The sequence below is a fragment of the Chelmon rostratus genome, chromosome 6 (genome assembly GCF_017976325.1).
Source record: "Chelmon rostratus isolate fCheRos1 chromosome 6, fCheRos1.pri, whole genome shotgun sequence".
NCBI lineage: Eukaryota > Metazoa > Chordata > Actinopteri > Chaetodontiformes > Chaetodontidae > Chelmon > Chelmon rostratus.
The window spans coordinates 28,376,661-28,401,371 of NC_055663.1; the positions used below are offsets into that span (position 1 = coordinate 28,376,661).

At 43.7% G+C, this 24,711-nt stretch overlaps 2 protein-coding genes across 6 annotated transcripts in view; one reads left to right on the forward strand and one right to left on the reverse strand.

The window, feature by feature from the left end:
• Positions 1–1,630: 1,630 nt before the first annotated feature.
• On the reverse strand, positions 1,631–6,056 carry si:ch211-284k5.2 (uncharacterized protein CFAP97D2). Its single transcript, XM_041939616.1, has 6 exons — positions 5,964–6,056; positions 5,254–5,334; positions 4,601–4,719; positions 2,313–2,499; positions 1,817–1,838; positions 1,631–1,701 (listed from the first exon to the last, which is right to left on the reverse strand). Exons 1-6 carry the CDS (start codon positions 6,054–6,056, stop codon positions 1,631–1,633), a joined length of 573 nt encoding a protein of 190 aa, XP_041795550.1.
• A 7,113-nt stretch (positions 6,057–13,169) lies between these two features.
• znf609a (zinc finger protein 609a) overlaps positions 13,170–24,711 on the forward strand; it is a 56,432-nt gene continuing 44,890 nt past the window's right edge. For 4 of the 5 annotated variants that reach the window (XR_006006885.1, XM_041938314.1, XM_041938311.1 and 1 more), the window contains exon 1: positions 13,170–13,514. The gene's annotated coding sequence lies outside the window, so the exon portion shown is untranslated. Of the gene's footprint in view, positions 13,515–21,969; positions 22,075–24,711 lie in introns of those variants that run through there. The other variant, XM_041938313.1, reaches the window with a different exon arrangement.

The window sequence follows — 24,711 nt, forward strand, 5'->3', positions numbered from 1 at the left end:
AAAGTGTTTCATATTTATTTGCTAGTGCTGGAGACTTTTTTAAATAATGTAAATATAAGTATAAAATGTAAATATATCGAGGGCGGGGGGTGGTGGGGGTGTGAATATGACGGTAACTGCAGCAGATCCACCTGTGTCGCGTCATCAGAAACAGATGTCGCTTCACGTGACGCTTCAGAGGAAAGGACGTCTCAATTCTCATAAAACATGTTTCCTCGTTTCTTCTCTCCTTGCGTGGTTTCCTTGCGTCCTCTCATGCATCCCCGGTGGGAGGGACAAAGACACAAGGAAAAGACGCAAGTGAGGGAAACATGGATTTTGAGAAATGGGATCCACCCAGTGTGTGTGTGTGTGTGTGTGTGTGGAAGAATGTGTGGAAGAATGTGTGGAAGCTCAGATTGAAAAGAACAGAATAATTGTTGTTAATGCGGTTTGCTGCTCTGGTTTACGGTCACAGACGCTGGCTAACTGGTCCCAGATGGTCCGGTGTCCCGGCCTGAGGAGACTTCCAGCCGAGCATCGGGACAGACCGACGGCGTTAAAGGGCTTTTCCTCAGCACGTATATTTACTCTGCGTACTGCAGCAGCACTGACACCTTCATGTCTCAAAGGAACACGTTTCAATACTTTCTGCTGTAGAATTCGTTAAATTTCGTGTCTCTGAAAGCTGTTTGACAAAATGTTGGAGAGAAGTGATTTTAGCTGATTTATCTGCAAAGTAGAAACAGAAATAGACCACATTTAAAGGAAGCAGTGCTCAGATTGTTGACTCAAGTAAAAGTACTAGTATCACAATGTGAAAGTACTCCATTGTGTAAATGTACTTCAAGTATCAGAAAGTAATATATCATTTCATTTTGCATTATCAGGTAATTAGTACTGATGAATCAGTGCACAAGCTGAGGTCAGCTGACGTGTTCTGAGCGACCTCCTTCAGTAAAGTTTGGTACTTTAGTGGAGCGGTTCCCAACCTGGGGGTCGGGAACCTCCAAAGGGTCAGCAGATAAATCTGAGGGGTCGTCAGATGATTCATGGGAAAGAAGAAAATACACAGCTCTGATACATGAATCTGCATTAATGTTTCAGATTAATTATCTTTGATTTTGAGTGAAATATTAGATAATTTGACTTAATTCAGTTACTGACATGAAACCATGTTGGAGGTGAAAAGCTCACCTGAGGCGATGAGGCCGGAGCAGAGCAGCCACGGTCTCTCTGGGTCTCTTTATGAACACATTTCTTCCTCATTTTAAAGAAAAGAATTCTAACTGTAGATGTGAGACACCGATCACGGAGACATGTTTATGTTTGACATCATGTGGGCAACAGTAAGAATTCAAGTGAATCAGGATGTGAGAGAGGTTTAATTCACAGTCAGTCGTCCAGGAGCACCAGAAACGTCTCCATCAGACAAACACTAAACACCGCAGGACATCACATGACAGGACGCTTCATCAGCCACTGCTGGACAGAGTCAGTGTGGGGAGACTTCTGAGAGGCTGAACTTAGTCAGCAGGCAACACAAAGTCCAGTCCTTCATCCTCATGGTGGCGCCAGAGGACGCAGACGGCCGACGATCGCTCTTCATATTCAGCAGCTTCATCTCGCTGGTTCCTGTTTCAGGTTTCTGTCAGTGTGGCTGCAGCTGCAGCTCGTCCAGCTCTGACTGTCCTCCACAAAGGTCACCTTCCTGAGAGACCTCTGCAGGGACAGACACAACACTGAGGGACAGACACACAATACTGACCTCTGCAGGGACAGACATAACACTGAGGGACAGACACACAATACTGAGGGACAGACACACAATACTGACCTCTGCAGGGACAGACACAACACTGAGGGACAGACACAACACTGAGGGACAGACACACAATACTGACCTCTGCAGGGACAGACACACAATATTGAGCTCTGCAGAGACAGACACACAATACTGAGCTCTGCAGAGACAGACACACAATACTGAGGGACAGACACACAATATTGAGCTCTGCAGAGACAGACACAACACTGAGGGACAGACAACAATACTGACCTCTGCAGGGACAGACACAATACTGAGGGACAGACAACAACACTGAGGGACAGACACAACACTGAGGGACAGACACACAACACTGAGGGACAGACACAAAACTGAGGGACAGACACAACACTTATGTATGGGTATTGAGTGTTATTAAAGGTCCAGATTGTAAATAAAGTTTTTCAAAGAACAGAAAAGTCAGTGGAAGATTTTTTGGGTCTTTTTTGTGAATCTTATCAGAATCTTTCAGATTCAACCAGTGAGGAAATCATGGTGAGGTCACCTGCGTCTCTGCCCTCAGCCCTCGGGGGTATCGGGAAATATCGTCCCGCCGCCGCTTCGCCTTCTCCCAGTCATCCAACCACAGCTGGCGCCGGTACTCTGACTGGCGAGACGTGATTCGCTGGTAGATGGCCTGATTCTGACGGCTGACCAGTAGAAGCTCCTCCCTCCTCTTGTCAGCGTTCAGACTGAGGAGGAAACAGGGATCGATGCGGATCAATGCGGATCGATTCGTACATGAATGACCACTGGCTAATGAGAGATTTATCCATTTTTGGTGGAAATTTACTATCCAAGTCTGAGGGGATATCAAAATTGATTTATCCATATTACTCAATGTATGTGACTCCTAAAAACATCAAAAAGATAAACTCCATAATTTACAGCTTTATATGGAGAAATAAAACGCATTATGTTAAAAAATCACAATTGGTTAAAGATGATAAAAAAGGAGGTTTGAATACACTGGACTTTGAATCAATGGTAGGAGTGTTTTAAGTAAATTGGATAAAAGCTTTTATGTCACAGACCGAATCAGTTTGGTTCCACATACCCAGAAGTATTTTTAAGAAAATTGGCGGGTTGGATTTTGTGTTAAAATGTGACTTTGAAACTACAAAACTGCCTGTGAAGTTATCTAAATTTCATAAACAAGTATTGCACTATTGGAAGATGATATTTTCCCATAATTTTACTCCACATAGTTCCACATTGTGGAATAACAGAACTATTACGATAAAAAGGAAATCTATATTCAGACAGGATTGGTGCGATTAAAAGGTGACTTTTGTTAAAGATATAATGGATAATCAAGGAAATCTCTTAGATTTTAATACCTTTAAAGAAAAATTTGATATTCAGTGTTCTTATAGAGAATTCAGCAGAATATGCAAAGCAATTCCTCTTGCTTTAATACATTTAATACAAAAAACAGTCTCTCAATCAAGAATACAAGTGTACATACCAGAGTTAAAAATTGACCAATTGCAAATTAGTGATAGAAAATGTAACAGCAAATTTATTAGAAAAGCTGCGGTGGATTTAAAGAAGACAAAAGTTCCACCCGCCTGTCTTTTTATTTTATTTACTTTCTAACGAGCTAATGATAAAGTAGGTAAACCGGTCCGACTGATGAAACCACTTCCTGTCTGACTCCGCTCTTTCACGCTACACGCTACATATACACGCATAAAATCACCCCGATGCGTATTTCTACGCTTCAGGTGCTTTTTCTTACGCTTTATGTTCGTAAACACAGTTATTGTGTGTTGGGCTCTGAGTGCTGCCAAAACATGGTTGACCTACACTCAGTATTGCACCTGAATGCATCTTGTGTGAAGAGACGGGGGCCTGAGTTGGTTGAGACCAAAAAAAAGAGCTAAGAGTTTCATTCAAAAGTGACACGAACATGATCACGTTGCTCCGTGACTGCTGGATGTGGAAATAAACGACATGTAGTTCAACATGCAGCCTGATGTTGTGTTCACAACTCGTTTCTGCTGAAAACAAGTTGAACATAAAAATCAGTTGTTGCAGGTTTGAGTTTGGATTTATTGTAGCTTCAGTTACCCTGAACCTGAGTGAGCGCAGATAAACACCAGAGACTGTCACACCATCACACCCCCACTTCAATAATTCAACACGCTAACGCAGCGAGACTGCTCGCATCAATTATTTATGTCCAACAAGGTGCACTGGCATCATCACAGAGATGGTCAAGACCTGAGCGGGAAGGATTTAATGTCGAGTCAAGAAAGAGTCCGTGAGGGTCACCATGACAACAACCAAACAGCAGGATAACAATGTCCTCTGAGAAAAATAAAAAGTTAAACAATAAAAACGTCTGCTTGGAGAAATAAAAACTTCATCTGTGTATAACGCACGCGTTCATATCCAGGTGTTTTACTGGCTGCTGTGTCATCATCATCACAGGGATCTGATGTCATATTTCATGACATCATGTCGTCACATAACAGGGCAACACAAGACAGAGCCTGATGTAGGATCATGTGACATGACATAGCAGGTCAGCGCAAAGCAAACAGGACATGACCGAACCAGACGGGACGGATCAGGACATGAGAGGACAGGACATGACATCACCAGATATGACACGACATCACTTCATCATTATAACATATAACAAGCCATAACATGACATAAAACTGCGTTAGATGAGATCACAGGACATAGCCGGACAGACGTGACGTAGCAGGACAGGACACGTCGTGGCCTGGCAGGACAGAGCAGGACATGAGGGCGTGGTGTGGTGTGTCAGCTGGCTCTTACCTCCTCAGGTGGGACTGGTTCCAGTGGTCCACCAGGCCTTTAGAGCAGACGATGTCTGCTAGTTTGGAGGCCAGGAGACGGTTGTCTCTGTCAATGGTTGACAGCCGCTCGTCCTGCAGCTGAATCATAGAAACGAAGCGTTAAAACAGAGACTTTCAGACGTTTTAGACGTCGTAAAGATCAGGTGAGCCCTCGTTCTGTCAGTCGAACACGACGCTCGCATGATTCAAATGAAAGAAGAAGAAGAAGAAGGACGTTAGAGGCTGAATGAGGTTTAACTATTAGTTATTAGTTAGTGTGTGTGTGTGTGAGTGTGTCTGTGTGTGTCTGTGTCTGTGTGTGTGTGTCTGTGTGTGTCTGTGAGTGTCTGTGTGTGTGTGTGTGAGAGAGTGTGTGTCTGTGAGTGTGTGTGCATCTGTGCGTGTGTGTGTCTGTGTGTGTGTGAGTGTGTGTGTATGTCTATGAGTGTGTGTGTGTGTGTCTGTGAGTGTCTGTGTGTGTGTGAGAGAGAGTGTGTGTCTGTGAGTGTCTGTGTGTGTGTGAGAGAGAGTGTGTGTCTGTGAGTGTGTCTCTGTGTGTGAGAGTGTGTGTGCATCTGTGTTTGTGAGCTTGTGTGTTTGTGAGTGTGTGTGTGTGTGTGTGTGTCCACTGACCTGCAGTTTTTTGAGTTTGAGCTGGACGTGAGCTGGTGTCCTCATGCCCTTGTTGTCCACTACTGGCAGGGCGGAGTTCACCTGGACAGGTAAATACAGGTGAGTGAATTTTTTTTTTCTTTTTTGCTTTAGCTTTTTTGCTTTTTTACTTTGTAGCACTGTGAGATCCTGCCGATGAAATTATTATTATAAAAGTGGACTGACGTCCATCAGGTGGAAACAAATGTTGCTCTGTGGCTGCTGGATGGGGACACTGTTAACAATGACATTATAAGTATGTTGCTGCCCCCAAGTGGCCAAAAAACAGTTAATACAGCTTTAACCAACAGAGTAACTGCAGGAATCACAAGTACACAATGTGTTTTCTATCCCTTCATTTACTGTGACTCATTCTAATGCACACATGCAGTGAACTATGTTGGATTTTGATTAGAGGCTTTTGGTAAGTTTGATAAGCAAACCTTCAATTCTTCATCAGCGCTCCTCCTCTAATCCACCAATCAAAACATCCCACTACCACTAGCCTAGTGGTACCCACTACCACTAGAGTCCCTCATCATCCAACCTGCCTTCTCAAACCCATTAAACTGTCACTACACCTTCATTCCTACACCTTAACTAATCCTCCAACCCTCCAAACCAGCTGCAGCCCCACCAGTCTTCATCTCCAACAACGCAGCAGTGCTCCACCTCCACCTTCATCCCCCTACCTTTCTGCGGTGGTTTTCGTAGTTGTTCTGGTCCCATCGCTGCTGCAGGTAGCGGTTTGTGACGGGCTTTAAGGGCTGGTAGGACCTGTGCATGCTGCACCGCTGATCAAGATCTCACATTCACTCATTCACAAGCGCTCAGTCCAACCCAGCAGGAAGTGTGTGTGGGTGGGTGGGTGCGTGTTTGCACGCCTGGGGGGTTGTCGCCATGGAGATGTACCCCTCTTTATCTCATTGCAGCCAGATAAAGTTCCCATTAATTATTACTGAGCTGAGGAGGCATGCACACACACTCAAATTAAATGCATTCAAAGTTTCCTGGACACTGATTGGCTGGAAAACCACCTAAGTGCCAAAATTGAAATATTGAGTAATACTGTAACACCAGGAACTGGGAACTAACTGGGAACAAACTGGGAACAAACTGGGAACGCTGAGAGTGAACAGCCTGGACTCAGAAACAATTTCAGAAAAAAGGAACATTTGACTTCTTATAATAAAAACAAACAGTAATAATAAAGAGCGTTTCAACCAACATGTAATGTGTAACTCAATCAGAAAAAACTGTCATCTCTAAGTTAGCGTTTGACCGTTACAGTGGTAGAGTTACATTACTCTGATTACTTACTCTGATCTGAACCTTTATGGATGAGGCCCATGATATTTAATTTCTATTTATTTATCTATCAGTCTAGTTCTGTGTTTTCTCTTTGAATCACTCGTGTTTAATTACCACCGAAGGACCGGACCAGTGCTTGAACATGAGCTTGTCTGGGAGACATCCACTGCGTGTGACATAATCACATGTCTGTCCTGCAGTTCCCTGCTGAGCTGTGGAGGGCGCCGTGCATCTGATGTGGGATTGGAACCAGCAACCTGACACTCAGTTGTTCCTCCTGTCGGTGTCAGTGTCAGCTTCCTTCACTGTTTGACACGATAACAGGTGTGATGTCGAGCATATAGACGGAAAAGTGACTCATTAAATACTCAGAGCGACCAAATAAAAAACCATGCAGCTTTTTATGTGCCTTAAAATATCTGAAAATATTTATATGTAGTGTCGTTATATCAACGAATCATTGATGTTTTTTTCTGTGTGTTCTGTCTTTTTCACTGTTCCTCTGTCTCATTCTCTCAAATGAAATTAATTAAAGAATAAATGTGTGATATTAACAGCAGGGTGTAGTGCAGCCTGCAGCAGTGATGCACGAGAGATGAAACACGACGGAGCTAAACTTCAACCTTCCTGCAGGCCAGAGACGGAAATAATGACGACAGACAAGCTCACAGACAAACAAACGGACGGAGAAAAGCCAGGCCACTCGCTCCGGAGAGGGTGGTGTTTCTTGGCAGGTGTAGCTGGTGTAAAGCCAAACCTCTGTCATCCATTTCACAGTGAGTCATAGCTTCCCCGATGCCTCCTCAGTCCAATCTGACATCTGACACAATGCAATTACAATTAAAGCAGTAACATATGGATGGACGTCACACTGTCATGAAGCGTCCGCTGACTGTAACACCAATCAGATCAGCACGTTTCCTCATAGTCTGAGAAAAGGTCGGCTGGATGCACCGCACTCGTTTCTGTCCTCAAACCAGAGTCTGGTGGATTAGTCACACATGTGTTTTCTTGCAGCAGCCTGCTTGATTTACTGGAGGTAAACATGGTGGAACATTGTGCATAATGGCTTCACCCTTTAGCCTTCTTCTATTAAAGGCTGCAGATGAACACACGTCTGTCCTGCTGCCTTCAGGTGGCCTTATGGATTTCATAAACTCAATACAGCTGAGGAAGAAGCTGTAGATCAAATATACAGCTTCAAAACTCAGCCATCAATCTTTAGCTCAGCTCTGACGGAGCTGCATACAGTTAGCATTGACCTGGTATGCAGATGAAGATCTAAGATTCTGATGCATTTTCTGCTCCTGAAATTAAAAGTCGAAGCTAAAGTTAGTTCCACACAGGCTCCAACTGCTTTGCTCAATGTTCAGAGTGTCCCTTCAGAAAAGATGCTTCCCGTCTTCCCAAGAACAACAAACACAACAAAACATGTTTATATTTGAGGGACAGCGCCCTCTGGTGGTTGTAGAGGGAGCAAAGCAGGAAGTCAGGTGATGCAGCGAGGAGGAGGTCAGGCTGGACAAAACATCAGGCACAGGAGAATGCTGCAGCTAACCACAACCATTATTACTGTAACCATGATGATGAAGGTCCCCTAACCCACACCATCATCTTTCACTAAACCTAACCAAACCGTAACCACAGCGCCGCCACGTCACATCCCATGTTTCCACTCTCAAACTTCTGAAATGTTGCAAAAAAAAAAAAAGTGAATAAGGTGCAGCGCAAATGAACTACGCTGCACAACACGCAGTTTCATCAGAAGGTGGCAGTATAGGCTACATTACGCATGGCTGTTATAAACAGAGTAGAAGAAGTAGAGGTCACTGGACACAAAACCAGTTGGTCAACAACAGCCAATAAATGTCAAAGAAGAAGAAAGAAGAAAAACAAAACCAGTTGCTTTGGACATCTACAAGAGAAAAATGTAGAGAGTTTTTCTTCTCGTTCTTCTTCTTCTTCTTCTATCATGTAAAGTTGGTTGTCTGAGCATTGTGACCTTCAGCTTCTCTTGCACTTGTTTAATTGTAACACAGGTGATCTATGAGTCGGAGCTGGTCTCAGTGGAAGGAGGCTGAACAGAGGCAGGTCAGAAAGGACTAGAAAAATAAAAAACACTCATTTTTGTGTGTGTGAGTGTGTGTGCCTGTGTGCATGTGTGTGTTTGTGTCTGTGCATGTGTGTGTGTGCGTGCGTGAGTGTGTGAGTGCAAGTGTTTGTGTCTGTGTGTGCGTGTGTGCAGGATTAATTGGGCATGTTTTGCCACTGAGTGTGTGTGTGTGTGTGTGTGTGTGTGTGTGTGTGTGTGTGTACGTGCGCACCTGAGTCTGTGTGAGTGCATGTGTGTGTGTCTGTGTGTGAGTGTTTGTGTCTGTGCGTGTGTGTCTGTGTGTGCGTGTGTGCAGGATTAATTGAGCATGTTTTGCTACTGAGTGGGTGTGTGTGTGCATGTGTGTGTGCATGTGTGTGTGTGTGTGTGTGTGTGTGTGTGTGTGCAGGATTAATTGAGCATGTTTTGCCACTGAGTGTGTGTGTGGGTGTGTGTTCTCTTCTCTTGCTGTGATTTAACACTGTGGGGAATCCATTTATTTTGAAGTCTGCTTATTATGCTCTACAGTGGGGAGAGACAGAAGGACGAGAGACATTGTGGGGGAGTGGAGGAGAAAGAGGGAGAGAGAGGGGAGAGCCTCAGCGATTTATGACCAGAGTGGATAATGAAGACAGTACTTCCTCTTTTATTTTGTGTCTCTGACGTCTTTGTGTGAGTGTGAGAAAGTCATTGATGTGAAAGTAATCGGAGTCATTGATCGAGTGTTTTTGACATCTGATCAGTGTTTACTCAGTCCTCCAGTCTCCAGTCTATGACGTCATTGTGGACCGCCACTCTAAATTACCATGCAGACAGACTCCTGATTGATTTACATTCTAATTTCAGGTGGCAAGTGATTAACTTGTCAATCACCTCTTCCCACACACGTTAACACACAAACACACACTTGTGATTTGCCCCGGTGGCAAACTGCAATAAAAAAATCCCCTGCAACCCAAAAAGTAATTTTCCCATAAACTTTCATTCCGACAGAGACGTCTGTAAAACTGTTGACAGCACACCTTAAACTCCCGACAAGTCTTTAAATCATGAAGACGTAGTCATTCGTTGTATTTTGTAGATTAATGTGGTTGATGTAACATCTGTGGGACCATCCAGGGGCCGGGAAAAGAGACATTACTGCACATGTGCAGTGGCCACGACACCAAAGTTTTTTTTTCAGATATTGGTATGATTGAGCGCAGGGTGGAGTTCAGTATCCAGTTCCTGTAAAACATCCATGGGCCATTCTGAGCTGTTCAGGGGTCTGCCAAGAGTCTCCAGTTAGCCAGGCTGTAAAGCTGGCATTTCAGCTACATGCTAACAGCAGCATGCTCACAGCGACAATGCTAATATGCGTCTGTTCAGCAGGTACATGTAATGTTTACCAGTTCACCATCATAGTTTAACATGTTAGCATGCTAACTTTGCTAATTAGCAATAAACACAAAGTAGAGCTGAGGCTGATGGGAATGTCATTAGTTCTGCAGGTATTTGGTCATAGTGTGTGTTAGACACATTAAACAGCTGAGCTGCTGATGGCGTCAGAGCATCATCAAAGTTCTTATGAGTCATCCTCAGGAGAAAACGAATGTCTGAACCAAAGCTCATGACAACCCATCCGAAGGTTGTTGAGATATTTTATTCTGAACTCAGAATATCGACCTGCTGGTTGCAGTCGAGGACAGGTCGTATTCCCTGAAGTCAGTAGGATTCATCCTCTGGGGACCATGAACATTTTTCGCGACAATCTACCCAGTTACCGCCAGTGTTGTTCTGGATTAGAGCAGTGGACACATTGCCGTCCCTAAAGCCACACTGATCGCTTGGCTCGAAAGAAAAATGGAGCAGTTGGTCCAAGTCTTTCGCATTGATCCTCCAAACTGGACTCTAAGAAATGTGCGTTTGTCTGGAGGGGCCTTTGAAACGGGACAAATGATGTGATGGATGAGCGGGGCAGCGAAGCTATTGATAAGTAATCAATGTGTATCCATAAGGCCTGACATAAACATTTCAGTGTGACAGCCGAAGGAGAGAGTTCATCTGATGTGAGAGCAGGATTACTCCTCCGTTACTCCTCCTTTATTCTTCATCACTCCGTCTTTACTCCTCTGGCGCTCTGGACAGACGATTCAAATAAAGATGTGACTGCAGCGCTCTCCCCTTCTGCAGGAGATACTCGTTAAAAGTGTAATCAGAGGGAAAGTACACACACACACACACACACACACACACACCACTCTTACCTGTTGAACTAACAACTGAGTGTTTGTGTATGTGTGCGTGTGTGTGTTAGTGTGTATGAGGGATATAAGATACAGACAGTGATGCCATGTCAAAGGCAGCATTATCAAATCCTTGTTGCCGGGGTAACCACTCTGTTTGTGTGTGCGTGTGTTTCAAAGGTCTCGGAGGAGTTTGGACTTGTGACTTCTTTCGGCAGTTTACACAGAATCATTGACGATTTTTAAACACCCACAGATAACACAGAGCAGCGCCACATCAGGCCAGACATTGTGTGTGTGTGTGAGAGAGTATTTTATTTCATATATGTTGTATTTCATGGTAGTACTGTAGATACATTCTCAGTGTTTCCATATGAATCCAGTCTTTGTATTGAAAACAAGTTGTTTCAGACTGTTTTTCATTACACATTTAACATCCAGCCTCTGAATACGCTCAGATGCAGATGTAGTACATGTACATAGTACATGTACATGTTATACACTGTATAATGTGCAGATGGTTTACGTTGAGCAAAAGGTCGTTCTATTCTTAGAACTTATAGATCAGCCACTGGAGAAAATCATCATTTTCCTCAAATCTGAGATATTGATTGACATTCGAGTTCAGTGTGAGCGAGCTGTTCACATTACTGCAGTTTAAGGTTCATGGGCTACGAGCAAACGTTCAGAACTGCAGCTCTAATCAGACCACACGCTCTAAAGATGTCTTTACACAGTTCAGCTGCACACTGTGGGTCCTTTGCATTTGTTTTTGTGTTAGCAGAGCCTACACATCTCACACAGGCTTTGACTGTGGTATTACAGAGAGCACATGGGAAACTCAAGAAGGCAGCTTCATTCTCTCTCCTCCCGTCCAGCTTTAGCAACAGCTAGCATACCTTCATTCACTTTTTCTTCTTCTGCAGGCACAGAAGTATGCAGTAACATCTACAGCAACTTCCTTTCTCTGTTAAATAAGTGTCCGAGCAGTCAAACCCTCAGAACAAACATGTCTGCGCTGCAAATAACTGCACTAAATGGTACAAACTGAACTTTGCCTTAAAACTTCACTGTAAATCATAACATATGTGTGGCTTTAAGACACTTTTCCCATGTTGACCTTAACAAACAGTTACTCCGCTTTAATACTGCGGTTAGCAAACCATGTGGCTGAAATCTCCAAACACGTCACATAATTTGATGGAGCTGAAGATTTTGGTGAAATGGAAATTGATTTTTTTAATTATGTTGTAGGGCTGCACGGTGGCTCGGTGGTTAGCAGCGTTTGCATGTTCTCCCTGTGCAGCGTGGGTTTTCATCGGGTTCTCCGGCTTCCTCCCACAGTCCAAAAACATGCTGAGGTTAATTGATAATTCTAAATTGCCCATAGGTGTGAATGAGCAGTGTGCTTGGTTGTCTGTCTCTATGTGTAGCCCTGTGGTAGGCTGGCTTGCCTTCGCCCGAGAGACGGCTGGGATAGGCTCCAGCCCCCCCGTGACCCTGCAAAGGATTCAGCGGTGTATAGATAATGGATGGATGGATGGAATTATGTTGTATTTAGAGTAACGGACAGTCTGATGCAGCAGTATGTAGTGTTGGAATGTAACTAAGTACATCTACTCAAGTACTGTACTCAAGCACACATTTGAGTTACTTGGACTTGGACATTTTCTTCTCATGCCGCTTTCCACTCCACTACAGTTCACAGGTAAATATTGTACTTTTTACTCAGCTACATTTATCTGATAGATTTAATAACTAGTTAGAAATTAAGATTTTTGCACACTACTCTTAAGAAAATGTACAAGTACATCTGAATTGATTAGTTGATTAGTGAAATGACAGAAAATGAATGATCATCTATAAAATCATTTGATGTTTCCGCTTCTCAGATGTTTGATTTGCTGCTTTTCCTCTGAATGATCGAAGGCGTCACTTTGGCCTCATCGTCACCACATTTCTATTTCACAGTGTTTCCAAACCAAACGATCGATCGATTAATGGAGGAAATAAACAGCAGATTGATCCAGAATGGGAACTTTAACTTGTAATAGAGTATTTTTACTGTGTGGTATTAGTACTTTACTCACCTTATGAACAGGATCTGAATATTTCCACCCCTGCTGGTGATAAGAATCCAGTCGTGACTTCCGTCCACTGAATCCAGGTCCAGTCAGTGACTCGACTCCAGGGGAGCCAGTCCAGGTCCAGTGACTCCATTGATCCAGCGATCCGGGGTTTGGCTGCATTGTATCTAACAGCCATTTAGCCCCACAGTGCTGTTTGTCTGTCCGTTGCTGTCTGTGTGTCTGTGAACGGGGATAACGTTGATGTGGACACTCTGGGAATATCACATCCAGTCATGGAATACCCAGGATTAGTTTTATTTTCGTCTAGGCCCGAGAACTGACTCCAAAATGTCGATGTTTCCCGCTGTTTTCCAGTTTTCTCCGGGATGTGACCGTATGATGGCTGCGGTCCAGTGAACTGGGAGCACGTTGACTGGTCTGCCTGTTCAATCCACCAGTTTGGGAGCTTGTCTCAACTGTTTCACTGGGATTATCGGAGCATATGGAGTGTACATGAACATTGGTCGGATAGGGATTTCAAACGGGGTAAGTGACCACGTTGAATTTGGCTTCCTTGGTGGGATTTGGATCCACTTTTTTAAACGCGGGATAGCCTGCTAGCTATCCTGGGGGTTAGCTCAGCAGGCTAGCTCCTGTCTTTGTCTGGAGAGACCGGGGAGCTAAGGAACATGCGTCCATCATCGGACACGTCCCCGTCTGACCCGCTTGTTTCCGTTTACCTGAAAATTCTGAACCACGGACTCCACGCTCGTTCTAAACATATTTTCAAATGCATTTCACTGTTTGTGCAACGGCTAGTCTCACCTCTTAATAACGTTAGCTACGTAACGTTAGCTAGCCTACAGTCCAGTGTCTGTTGGATATCTGTTCAGAGCGTCCGTTTAAACGAGTACTTGGATGTTTAGCGTGTTTTTAAGCTATTGTGGCATTTTAGAAACTCCCGAACAGCTATTAAACTTAGTCCGGATTATCTTATCGTGTATTATTGTTGTGGTTGTGCTTGAAATTGTCGTAAATGCCCGATACGGGGTAAAACATTATAAGGCAAATGGAAACGATTGTCCGATAATGGATCTACAGATTTGACAGGGAGGCTGAATGCGCCGCATCGGTAATTGTCCATCACACGACAAATAGGACGTTAGGTCAACAGTTATGTAAAGGGTCTGTGCAACGTTGTACGTTTGGTCTTAGATCTGGTTCGACGTCTGTAATCTCAACTTGGAATGCTGGTGGTCCCTGTAACATGGCTGGTTCATTGCAAAGTTACACGGAGAACACTGAAATCTGCCCGGTAGAGCTAAATAGCACCGCGTCCGATAATGGATCTCGTTAGCCTTGTAGCGGGCCACGGTGGGCCTCGGACTATGTGCATAAGTTGTGACAAGTACCTTCATATTTTTCGATGTTGGGCTGTTAAATAAATGTTTTTGATTGTGTTGGACTCGGGATATTATTCCGTTAAAGCAGCTGTAAGACGTTAATAGTGTGCACGTTAGCTTTGGGTAAAGGGCAGAGAGATCCAGGGCGGACGAGTCAGCCACCACTAGCTACATAGCCTTCCGATTAATTCAGCTAAGGGTAGCTAGCATTGCTAGCTCCGTGTAACTGGTGTGTTTGCAACCTTTTATTTGTTTCTGTACGTGTGCAATAAGAGAGCGTCACTCCCTCATATAAATAGCATTTTAAACATTGTTTTTTTTATTGGCCCCATGATCTAAACGGGCAACAGTCCAACGATGAGTAACGTGGCTAACGTAAATGCAGGCCAACTACGATATATAAATATCCACTTTTCAGGGCTACCAGGTCCACTTCATTTGGAGCTCGTTGCACTGAATCAAACGTCATTTTTTTTTGCTGTCAGTAAAACATGCCACGAGTGATGTGACCTGTAGACACAAGAAGCTGGTGACTGTAGGCCTGCAACATTTAGTTATCAGGCTAAACTACGAGGAAGAAAGCGCCTCTCAGCTGTACTTCAGTTTTAACACCTCAAAGTTGCTTCATAAAGATGTGTGATACTTTTTTAACGTAGAGAATGATCATTTTTATCCACCTTTAGTGCTTTATTTTGTTTTAATTCCATTCACAGGACGCTCATTGAACCCTGAAGGTGGATAAGGGATTATGATACGTGTCTGTTAATGAACAAAAGGACACAATGGGCAGAGCATGTTTATCTGTCTAGTAAATCTATTGACACATACAGGATATCAGTTCATGCCGTGCGAGGTGGATTCTGTAAGCGTCTGTCAGTCCTTTCACTCGCTCTGTTGAACCATATGACTCAAGCTGCTTATCCATTATGATAATTACTGAATTGTTTGTCGCTGCCTTCTTTCAGTATTGTCACCAGTGAATTTGTAGCCTTGAGGGTCAAGGTGGTTGTACATAAAGATGAACTTGAACTTGGAGGTGTGGTGCAGTAAAATGCAGTGCCAGTGGTCTTTGATAACGTGCACCGTGTCAGTGGCAGTTGTGGGAGAGCGTTGAGAAGCAGCGTAACTGAGAGGAAACATGGTGGCCACAACTTCAAAGAGGAGAAAGGGTTGTTTGAGGTTTCTCATGTGACTCTTTTAAACCAATCACAGACGGTCATTTGGTGGAGGTTTGTTCACTTAAAAACCTGACTGTGTCAGTCAGCAATCATGCCCTGCAACATAGTCAAACCCTGCTCAAAAGGCTTCTCTGTTTCAAATATACCTAATTTCCAGTGTTATCCAGCTACAACAGACTTCCACAGATAGTTTTCTGCTGATAATCTGCTTGGACTCTTGACTGTGACATCACAATGACCACAGGAAGTTAGAACACAAGACTATAAATAGGTTAAAATCCAGATTCAGGTTCCTGGATGATAAAAGGTTCATCCTGTGTGCTGATGGTGTTATGGCTCTAAAAGTTCATATCTGAAGGCTTGACCCCATTAAGATTCTTGTTCCCATTAAATATGAATTTTGGATAAGGTCATGCGTGTTTTCCATTGAGGTCCTGTCATGCTAACTGCCCCTCGGTGTATTTTATGGTTTGGCTCCAGCACTTGGAAACACTTGGAGTGATTCAGCAGCCATGGGTTTAAAGCATAACTTGATGTCATGTGTCATTACAGAGATAATATGTCTTATAAGTAGTGATGCAAGTGTCTGTTCAGTTTACTGAATTCTTCATGACAGGGTGTGCAAACATATTTTTTTCACAGGCTAATTTTAGATAAGACTGTGTATTTTCACACCCTTTACAGTTGCGCATGAGTAGGGGAGGAACAAATAGTCTATATTGTGATATATTGCAACGCAGTCTCTTGTAATGTAATATTGGGTGATATTTCATGCATAGTAAAGTCACATGTGTTGTTATACCATCATTATTGTAGGCAGTAATTGTCATAGTTTCACATCAGGAGTTTATACCATGCACACATGTCTCGCAGACTTTTCAGTTTTTTGTCACTTTCAGTGTAATTTTCATGCGTATTTCTTAAAAGAATGCATAACTTGTCACTGTTTTAAACTTACTATGTGGAAAATGGCCTTTGGTCCACTTCTTGCCACTGTGCAAGTGCATCATCATTATCACACATGCACACACACAAGTGAACAAGCTCCTGATAAGCAATTCAATATCAGTGAAGTGCACATTAATAGCTGTAGACACACAGAATTCCAGACTGTTATTGTCTGCGGCCCAGTCAGACCTCTGCAGTGTTAGATGATGGTCCGGTTGACAGCAGGATCGCTGAGCCAGTCTGCCCTGGAGGAGGACTCCAACAGGAAGCAAAACTCTGTCTGCTCCTCCTGGGAGGCCGCTCAGACAGAAAGAAAGAGTTTCATGACCTGCCATCGCCCTAACCAGCACTCAGCGCTGGATGTCCTTTAGTGATGCTGCAGTGTTGAAAGACTCAGGATCGGTGGAGTTACCTGAGCTGATGAACACCTGCATCATCAGCAGCTCTGCCGTCCTCCAGAGAATCAGAGCATCAGACTGAATGGGACGTCCATCCAGAAGGGATTTTGTATGTCTTTTACAAGTACAGAAAGCTCACGTATGAAATCAGTTATACTACATTACACTAAATCGTAATCCGAAGACAGTTGTTTTTTTTAAATTGCCTGACTTGCTGGGATTGGTAACTTGTACAGCTGTTGCTACAGTTGGTAAAACAAGAACAGGGCTGCAATTTTCCTGTGCCAGAGGCAGAAAATAGCAACAGAAAACAAAAAAGGAAGAAACAACAAAAATGTCATGATGAGATCAGCAGTAGTATTGTATTGTATTGTATTGTATTAGTATTGAAGGTGCAAATATGATGATGGACTGGATGTAGCTATGAAAACGATGTCATACTGAACAATGAAGTGACAAAAAAATTCAGTCTGAATATCAGGCTAAAATCCTACAATATGAGTGACGCTGCGGCTGCAGCCGTAACCTGGTTGTGACCACAGTGCGAGTGGGTGTCCCAGTGTTGTGGCTGGCAGGCTGCTCTTTCATCACATTACCTTGTTACGATGACCGCACCTTAAACAGGTGGCTGATATGTGGGGATGCCCTCCTGATCGAGTCTGTTTGACCCTGACCTCCATCAGAGTCCTTTAATATGAGGTATCTGCTGATTTCAAGGCCAGTCTAATACTTCTATTTACCTGATTGTTGATTGAATATTTGTTTGACACGTTGAAGCAGCGGCTGTAGACCACTAAATTAAGTTAGCCACAGAATTAACATGAATCAGACAGCTGATGTGACCTGATACCGGCTCAACTGGGTGTCAGAACAGAGTCACTCTCTGTTACTGCTGTGTGTTTTAGATAAGATAAGCTTTAGTAATCCCCAGCCGAGGAAACAAAATACAAAATAAAAGTTGACTGTATATATGAACATATTATACAAGCGACTATATAGAAGAAAAAAATATGTATAAAAAAGGAAAACATTTTAAACACTCTAATGTTCCATTGGGAATGCAGTGAAATGCTGCACCGTAGAAGTCCGAACAGAGCTGCAACAGCAGCAGGCTGAGGTGGACAAAACGCCACAGAGCACAGTAAGCAAAGGGGGCAAGTTCATTGGGTTTATTTTGGCCGATACCAATCCATTAAAATGTGCTTGGATCAGCCTTGAAAGCAGTCCCTAAGATCGGCTCCATTTTTCACCATCTTTAATCTTACCTGAAAAGGTGTCCAAGCAGTGCATAACATCCACTAACAACAGTGTAGTAGGTTTACAGATCTTTGCATCCTGCACCGTATTTGAACATGCTTCTGTTTTGGTTTTGTTGAAACGTCTGTTTAACCAGCAGTGGAGATAAAGCAGTAAAACAGAAACAGGAGGTCTTTTTTGTTGCATGGCATGTGGTGTCTGTCCGGCACCTATCGACACTTTGATAATTGATGTTTCACTTAGAAGCACACCTGTTTTTTAAGTGATGGAGCAGGAGATAAAGGCCAGGCCGGTGCAGATCTCAGGGTGCAGCTGGAGTCGTAGCTGGAGCATCTCCTGACCGCTGACTGTACTGACTGTGACAGACAGAGCTGGGTGGAGGGGTGGAGTGGTGGAGTGGGATGTCTTCGCAGACCTCATCTGGAGTGTTTGTAGTTTTTAAGAAAATCAAAATTTCCTCATTATTATGCAGATTTAGTGAGTCCCCGATGTCATAGCACGGCAGCAGCAGGTTCTGTTCCAGTGTTGAGCAGTGTGCTGTTGAAACTCCGCAGAGTGCTGAGAACAGAGCAGCTGACAGAGCTACACACCCGCTGGATAATCAATAAGATGGAGTGTCCTCTGTAATGTCAAGTAGAGAGAGAGTCCTGGTGGATGCAGGCTGAACATGGCTGCTGAGACAAGCAGTCAGCTCACTCTTCATGTCCTGAATTACGGCGGTGAACAAATCGGCTGCTTTTGCATTTGGATTTTGTGTCACTAATAAAACTGTTTGAATGCCTTTTTGACACTGACACCTTTTTATTGTCATTTTCTTTGACTGCTGACAGTAGAGAATGACAGAAAATGTCTAGAAGAAAGATTAAAAGCATCTATGCAGGCCAGATATTGTATCAGGCTGCATGGCCCCAATAGTCCCCCCCCCGGCGGCACCTCTGTCCATACTGGCTGACTGACTCCAGGTTTGGGGCAGTCAGTCTTCTCTCAGCAGCAGCTCGTTGCTTTGCAGCTCAGTAGTTTCATGTTGCAAATGCTTCCACGTTAAACAGCAAATATGTTCACTTCCTGTTGTTGACTCTTCATGTCCTGAAACCTCTCAGCAAACACCTGAAGGAGTTTTCCCTCAGCAGCAGATTCAGGTGTCAGAGCAGCTTCTGCTCCTGCAGAGTAGGAACATGCTCAGTGTTTCCTCTTTAGCTTTAATTTCCCACGTGACAGCAGAGAGCTGAGGAGCTGCTGGAGCTCGAGGTTCAGCTCTGAGAGGTCCATGACCACCATGAAGGTCAGATCACAGACACTATTCCAGACAAACTGACACCTTGGAACAGTCTGACTTTGTCCGGTGCTAGCGGCTCCACGGCAGCAACCAGGCTGTCCTAGGGGTGGGGGGTTTACCGACATCATCACTGTGACTGGCGTCACGTTCTGCCATGACAAGGATACTGCAATACCACATTACCGTGATAAAAAGTTTTAACATAATACAAATAATGTGCTATGCTGTAGCCGTGATAACATGCAGGTAGAGGATATGCATGTACTCACAAACCTGGAGTTACAACCGGCGACTGCTGTTTTCCTACAGTAACATGAAGATGTGGAATGTAACATTAGGAGCAAAGCACACCAATTTATCAGTTGTTGGCTGCAAGAACCAACACAAAAGTCTTCAGCTACTGTCACCACCGTTTTTCTGTTCCTTTACTGTTTGTTCTGCTGGTTAACCTGTTAAATTTGATATTAGAGCGTTCCACAGCTAATGTGACTGGTAGCATCTATTGTAGCCCAAAGCCTGGAGCAGTGTTGGAGTGTTTAATACTGAGGGACGGTCCAGAGAAGCCGTTAACGTTCAGCCTCATTTGAAGCCGGTTAAAGATCCAGAGCAGCAGGTCGGATGTGGAAACAGTATTCTCACGTAGCCTTTTGTGTCGTCTCTCATAGCCAGAGCTAACATTAGCGCCGCAGTCATACTGCAACACAATTTACTTTTTATTTTATTTTATCTTAAGGCCGGCTGGTTGTTGCAGGAAAGCCTCCTCTGATGCGTCTGCATGTTTCTCTGTTGTCGCTGTATGGAAACGTACTTTAAAGTGTAATGGAGATTTCTAGATAGTGTGATAGTGTTGTGACGTTCACGAACGAACTGGTTCTTTTGAACGGCTCGTTAACATGAACGATGGGAACCGAGTCGCAGCTGGGAACCGTTCTTTTTTTTCCGAATTACATGGGGAGGAGGCTGCCCAGCTGCACGCTGCTTATTAGATATGCAAATAGCATCACGCCACCTTGTAAGCAAAGAACTGTCAAAGCAGAGTGATATGGCGCCACCCTGTGGAATATTTACAATTAATCCAGATCAGACTTTAAAATCGAATCCACACATGTCAAATAACGTTATAATCAATATTTCAGAATAATTTAAACTCATATTGGTGGAAAATCTAAATTCATTCCTCCCAGTGTTTTTTTCCAAGATAAAACGAGTTAAGGCCAGACTGCCTTCTTAAAACTTAAGAAATATAAAAATGAACCAGTTTCTTGAACGGCTCTTTGAAAGGAACGGCTCACCAAGATCCGGCTCCCCTCAAAGAGCCATAAATCCCATCTCTATTTCTAGACCTCATGCATTTTTGTCACACTGACCAAGTAGAGAAATGCACAAGGTGTTGACATTTCATTAGACGTGCCCCGTGTGCGTGGTACACATCTGTTGAACGTATATAGCAGGCTGTGGGTTTTTTCTATATTGTGTATTATGTGCTTGATAAGTAAGTATAATATTGGGGATCACACATTTCTGAAACTGGTTTATTAGAAAATTGATCACTGCATGTCAGAGAACACGGAGTCATCAGTTTTATTTTAGCTCTTTACTTGCAGAATTGAAATAGTACGAGTAGTACAAACTAGTGCTGTCAACAAATATCCTAAATTCAGTTTGCACAACACTTAGTGAGGCGAATTACTGAAACAAATCTTAAGCGACATTAGCAGTACGATAAATACACTCAGACAGTCGAGTTTTTGTGCTTCATGAAACTCACAGCAGTAAAAATTAAAATTTACATCGTCAGTGACTTCTGCTCCTTAAACTATGGCAGAAAGAGGATGAGCAGACAGATGGGAGCAGAAACAAACTCTGAATTTCAAAATAAAGGCCTCTGAATGTGAAGAATTGTTGTTGTTTCTTTCAGGGGGTGCAGGGGGCTCCCGCTCAAATGACTGATAAATCCTGATGACTTCGCTCTTGTTCCATCTTTCAATATATCCATCACTGATTTACACCCGATATGACGTGTACACCATGTGATGGTAGAAATCTGTCTACCGGTACAGCTTTGGTAATACTGATTCCAGTGCGGGGGCTATCCCTTAGTGCCATACAGGGAGGAGGCTTTGTGTCAGGGCTGGATTCTCACGTGATTGTGTGAGCTCATGAATCTCGCTGCCTTGCAGGCCAGTGTTATTTGGGCAGCACGACTGCTTACCAGCATTTAATTGCATTTACAGAAGAATTACTGTACCGTGACACATACTGTTACACTGAGATAAAGTTACACGTACTGTCATAGAAGATTTTGGCCATAGCACCCTCCTCGACCTGATGGTGTCTTTTCACAGGTTTCGTGGGTGTGACACTTTTGGAAGTCGCTTGACAGACAGACAACCACGATGAGATTTAAATGAGGTGATCTGGACCCCGCAGCTGTTTGTCTGAGCAGGTCAACAGTAGATCCAGACAGGGAGGATGAGACGAGGCAGAACGGTTTCATTGTTTGGTTTCTTTTTCAGGCAGCAGTTGAAGGCTCCGGGCCTTTCATGTTAGAGATCTCATTGTGTTGCTGGTGGAGGATTCACATTTCATGAGAGTTGCTTTTGTGCTTCCATGGTGGAGTAATGGTCTGAAAACATTGAAGGCACGGTAAGCATCTGAAATCGTCAGAACAGCAATGTGTGTGTGTGTGAGGTATCTTTAGCAATGTCTAAAGAAAGAGAAAAACAAGAGTTAATGTTAACATGTTGTTGAAGTCTGATTGCACGTTATGTGGAGCCCTCACACGTGCTCCGTGCTAAACCTCTCACTACGTTCTTATCACATATTCATCGTTGTGCTGAAACAGGATGCGGGTGTTTCCACTGCCGGCAGTGACAGCTGCATGACAAAGCTCGCAGGTGAAGGTTTTCTTTTTTCTCAGAAAACCGTATCCACAAAATGGAGGATGTCCCCTTTTATGTAGAGAGTGAGAGACTTGATTCAGAGGCTCAGGTGTAGTGGTTTAACCTTCACTTCCTTCAGCCTCCTGATCTCACTGCCAAACAAATGCACAGCGGTGCTGCAGGTGGAAGCAGGGCCTTTGCTGTGCTGCGGTTCAGCAGGATGGTCCGTCTGTGTGGCGTTCAGTGTTCAGTGCTGACAGCTGCATACTGCTGCTCCTCAGCCTGGTGCAGGAGTTTGGTGTTAATGCCTCTGGTGCTTTTTGTCCGAAAGCTGCAGTGCTGTGAGCATGATTTAAAATGTGTGAAGCCAGAAGCTTCAGTGCAGCTGCTGCTTTCTGCTTTCAGGGAGCCACTGTGTATAATAAGGATTTTCATCTGACTGACAGCAATCAGCGTCATAAGAAAACTAAATGACTGGTACAAAATAGGCTTATAGAAAGATGACAACGAGTTCCTCTTTCAGCTGCTGCAAAGAAATGATCTGCAAAGATAGATAGCTCAGTGGGAAGACTTAACACCCCCACAGCTCTCCACGACAAACAAACCCATGAGATTCGGCAAATGGTCACAAAGGGGAGCTTTCCCCAGGCAAACAGTCCGCTGGTGTATTTGCAGTGTTTTGATGGCGACAAACAGGCATAGATGGACTAGTTGTGGTAGTTTGCCTTTAGCCTTGTGTGACAAAACAAATTTAATTAATTTAAATGGGACCAAATTAGGTGCCAACACAGCACCCTCCAGTAGAGCACCTCAAGGTGGTCCAGCAAAGAGGTGGAAGCGTCATTTGGCAAGACACTGCTGTGGTCAGTGAAATACATGCAAGCGTGCATCCCTGGTAGATTTCTTAATTTCTTAAGTTAAGGTCACTTTTCTGCAGCGTACCTCAAGTTTGTGTCAACCAAAGATTTAATACCAGCGTCCAGCGTCCTGTTTGTGAGCAGCAGTGTTTTGGTTTTACAGCACGATCCACCAACGCAGCCCCTCGTGAACTGCAGTGAGCCGCTCAGTCACCAGAGGTGGTTGCAGTAATCAGTGGTGATGGTGTAGAAAGCAGAGTTTCTATGTGAAAGCTGTGACTGATCTGCAGTTTGATCAGGGTCTGAAACAGAAACTCTGGATCTGTGCTGCAGCTCCGCACAGAAACCCTGTTTCCAACCTCACATCAGGGTTTATGAAGTCTGAATAGAATTCACTCTGTGCTATTTTCCTTTGGCAAAGTCATTCACTCAAAACCAACACTTGTTTCCTTTCATTTCCTGCCAATGGATGATAGGTCTCCTACTTTTAAGATTGATTGTGGCTGTGTAATCACTGATGATGTACAATCTGAACTAAATCCTGATTCCAGTTGCTGTTGTCTGTTCACGGTGTGGCCAGTACCAGACAAGAACCTGACCTACATACACAGAAGAACAATAACAGTCAGTCTGAACGTGGCGCTGCAGAATCCAGGCCAGATCGATACGCAGGTGCAGGTCCTGAGGTAGACTCCTTCCTCTGCAGACGGATCACTTCTTCGGGAAATACTGATTCAATCAGAAAACTGGCTTTGGCCTTAATATCGAAATTCAAAGCCTTAAAAGGTCTTACACTTCAGACACATGTTGTTGATGCTGAATTTTACAGAGAAAAATGTAAGTACATATTCCAGAGTAGCCGTGAGTTTTACAGGATGATGCCTCGATGGAGTCTGAACACGTCTGCACTGTTTCAGAGATGGTCGGAAAAGCTCGTTAGTTACACAATCGCTGATTACTGTTACTAATCAGCAGTTGTGTGTTACTGTTACTAATTTGTTAGTCACAAGATTATATTGAACATTTCAGTCGATCTATTCTAGCCAACACTAACAATGTTTTATTATTTTGATGGATTTTTTTCTCATCCATATGGTCATTAAGAATGCAGCTTTGTAGAAAGTGTCTGGCCCACTTGTCTGATGGCATCAGTTTAAGGAATACATCCAGATTCATGATGCCAAATCAAATCACATTCATTTTGATTGTAATGTGAAGGATTTTTATGCCAGGTGCATCTGAGGCTGTTGTTTACGACTGCAAGGTGATTGGCTTGTAGCCAGTTAGCTCACTAGTTTAACACTGAAGCTCCTACTGCTCTAAATAAACATGCAACCTAGCTGAAACTTTTCCCAGGAGTCACAAAACCAGTTTCTGTTGTCCAGAAATTGACTTTTTTATATATACACTGGGAAAATCTGTTGTCTCACCTATTTTAAGTCTTTCCTGTCATAATGAGAGCAAAATTCCTCCCGTTTCTCTGGGACACTGAAGTCTTCCAGGACGTGTGGACAACATCACACTGATGGATTGAGAATGAAATG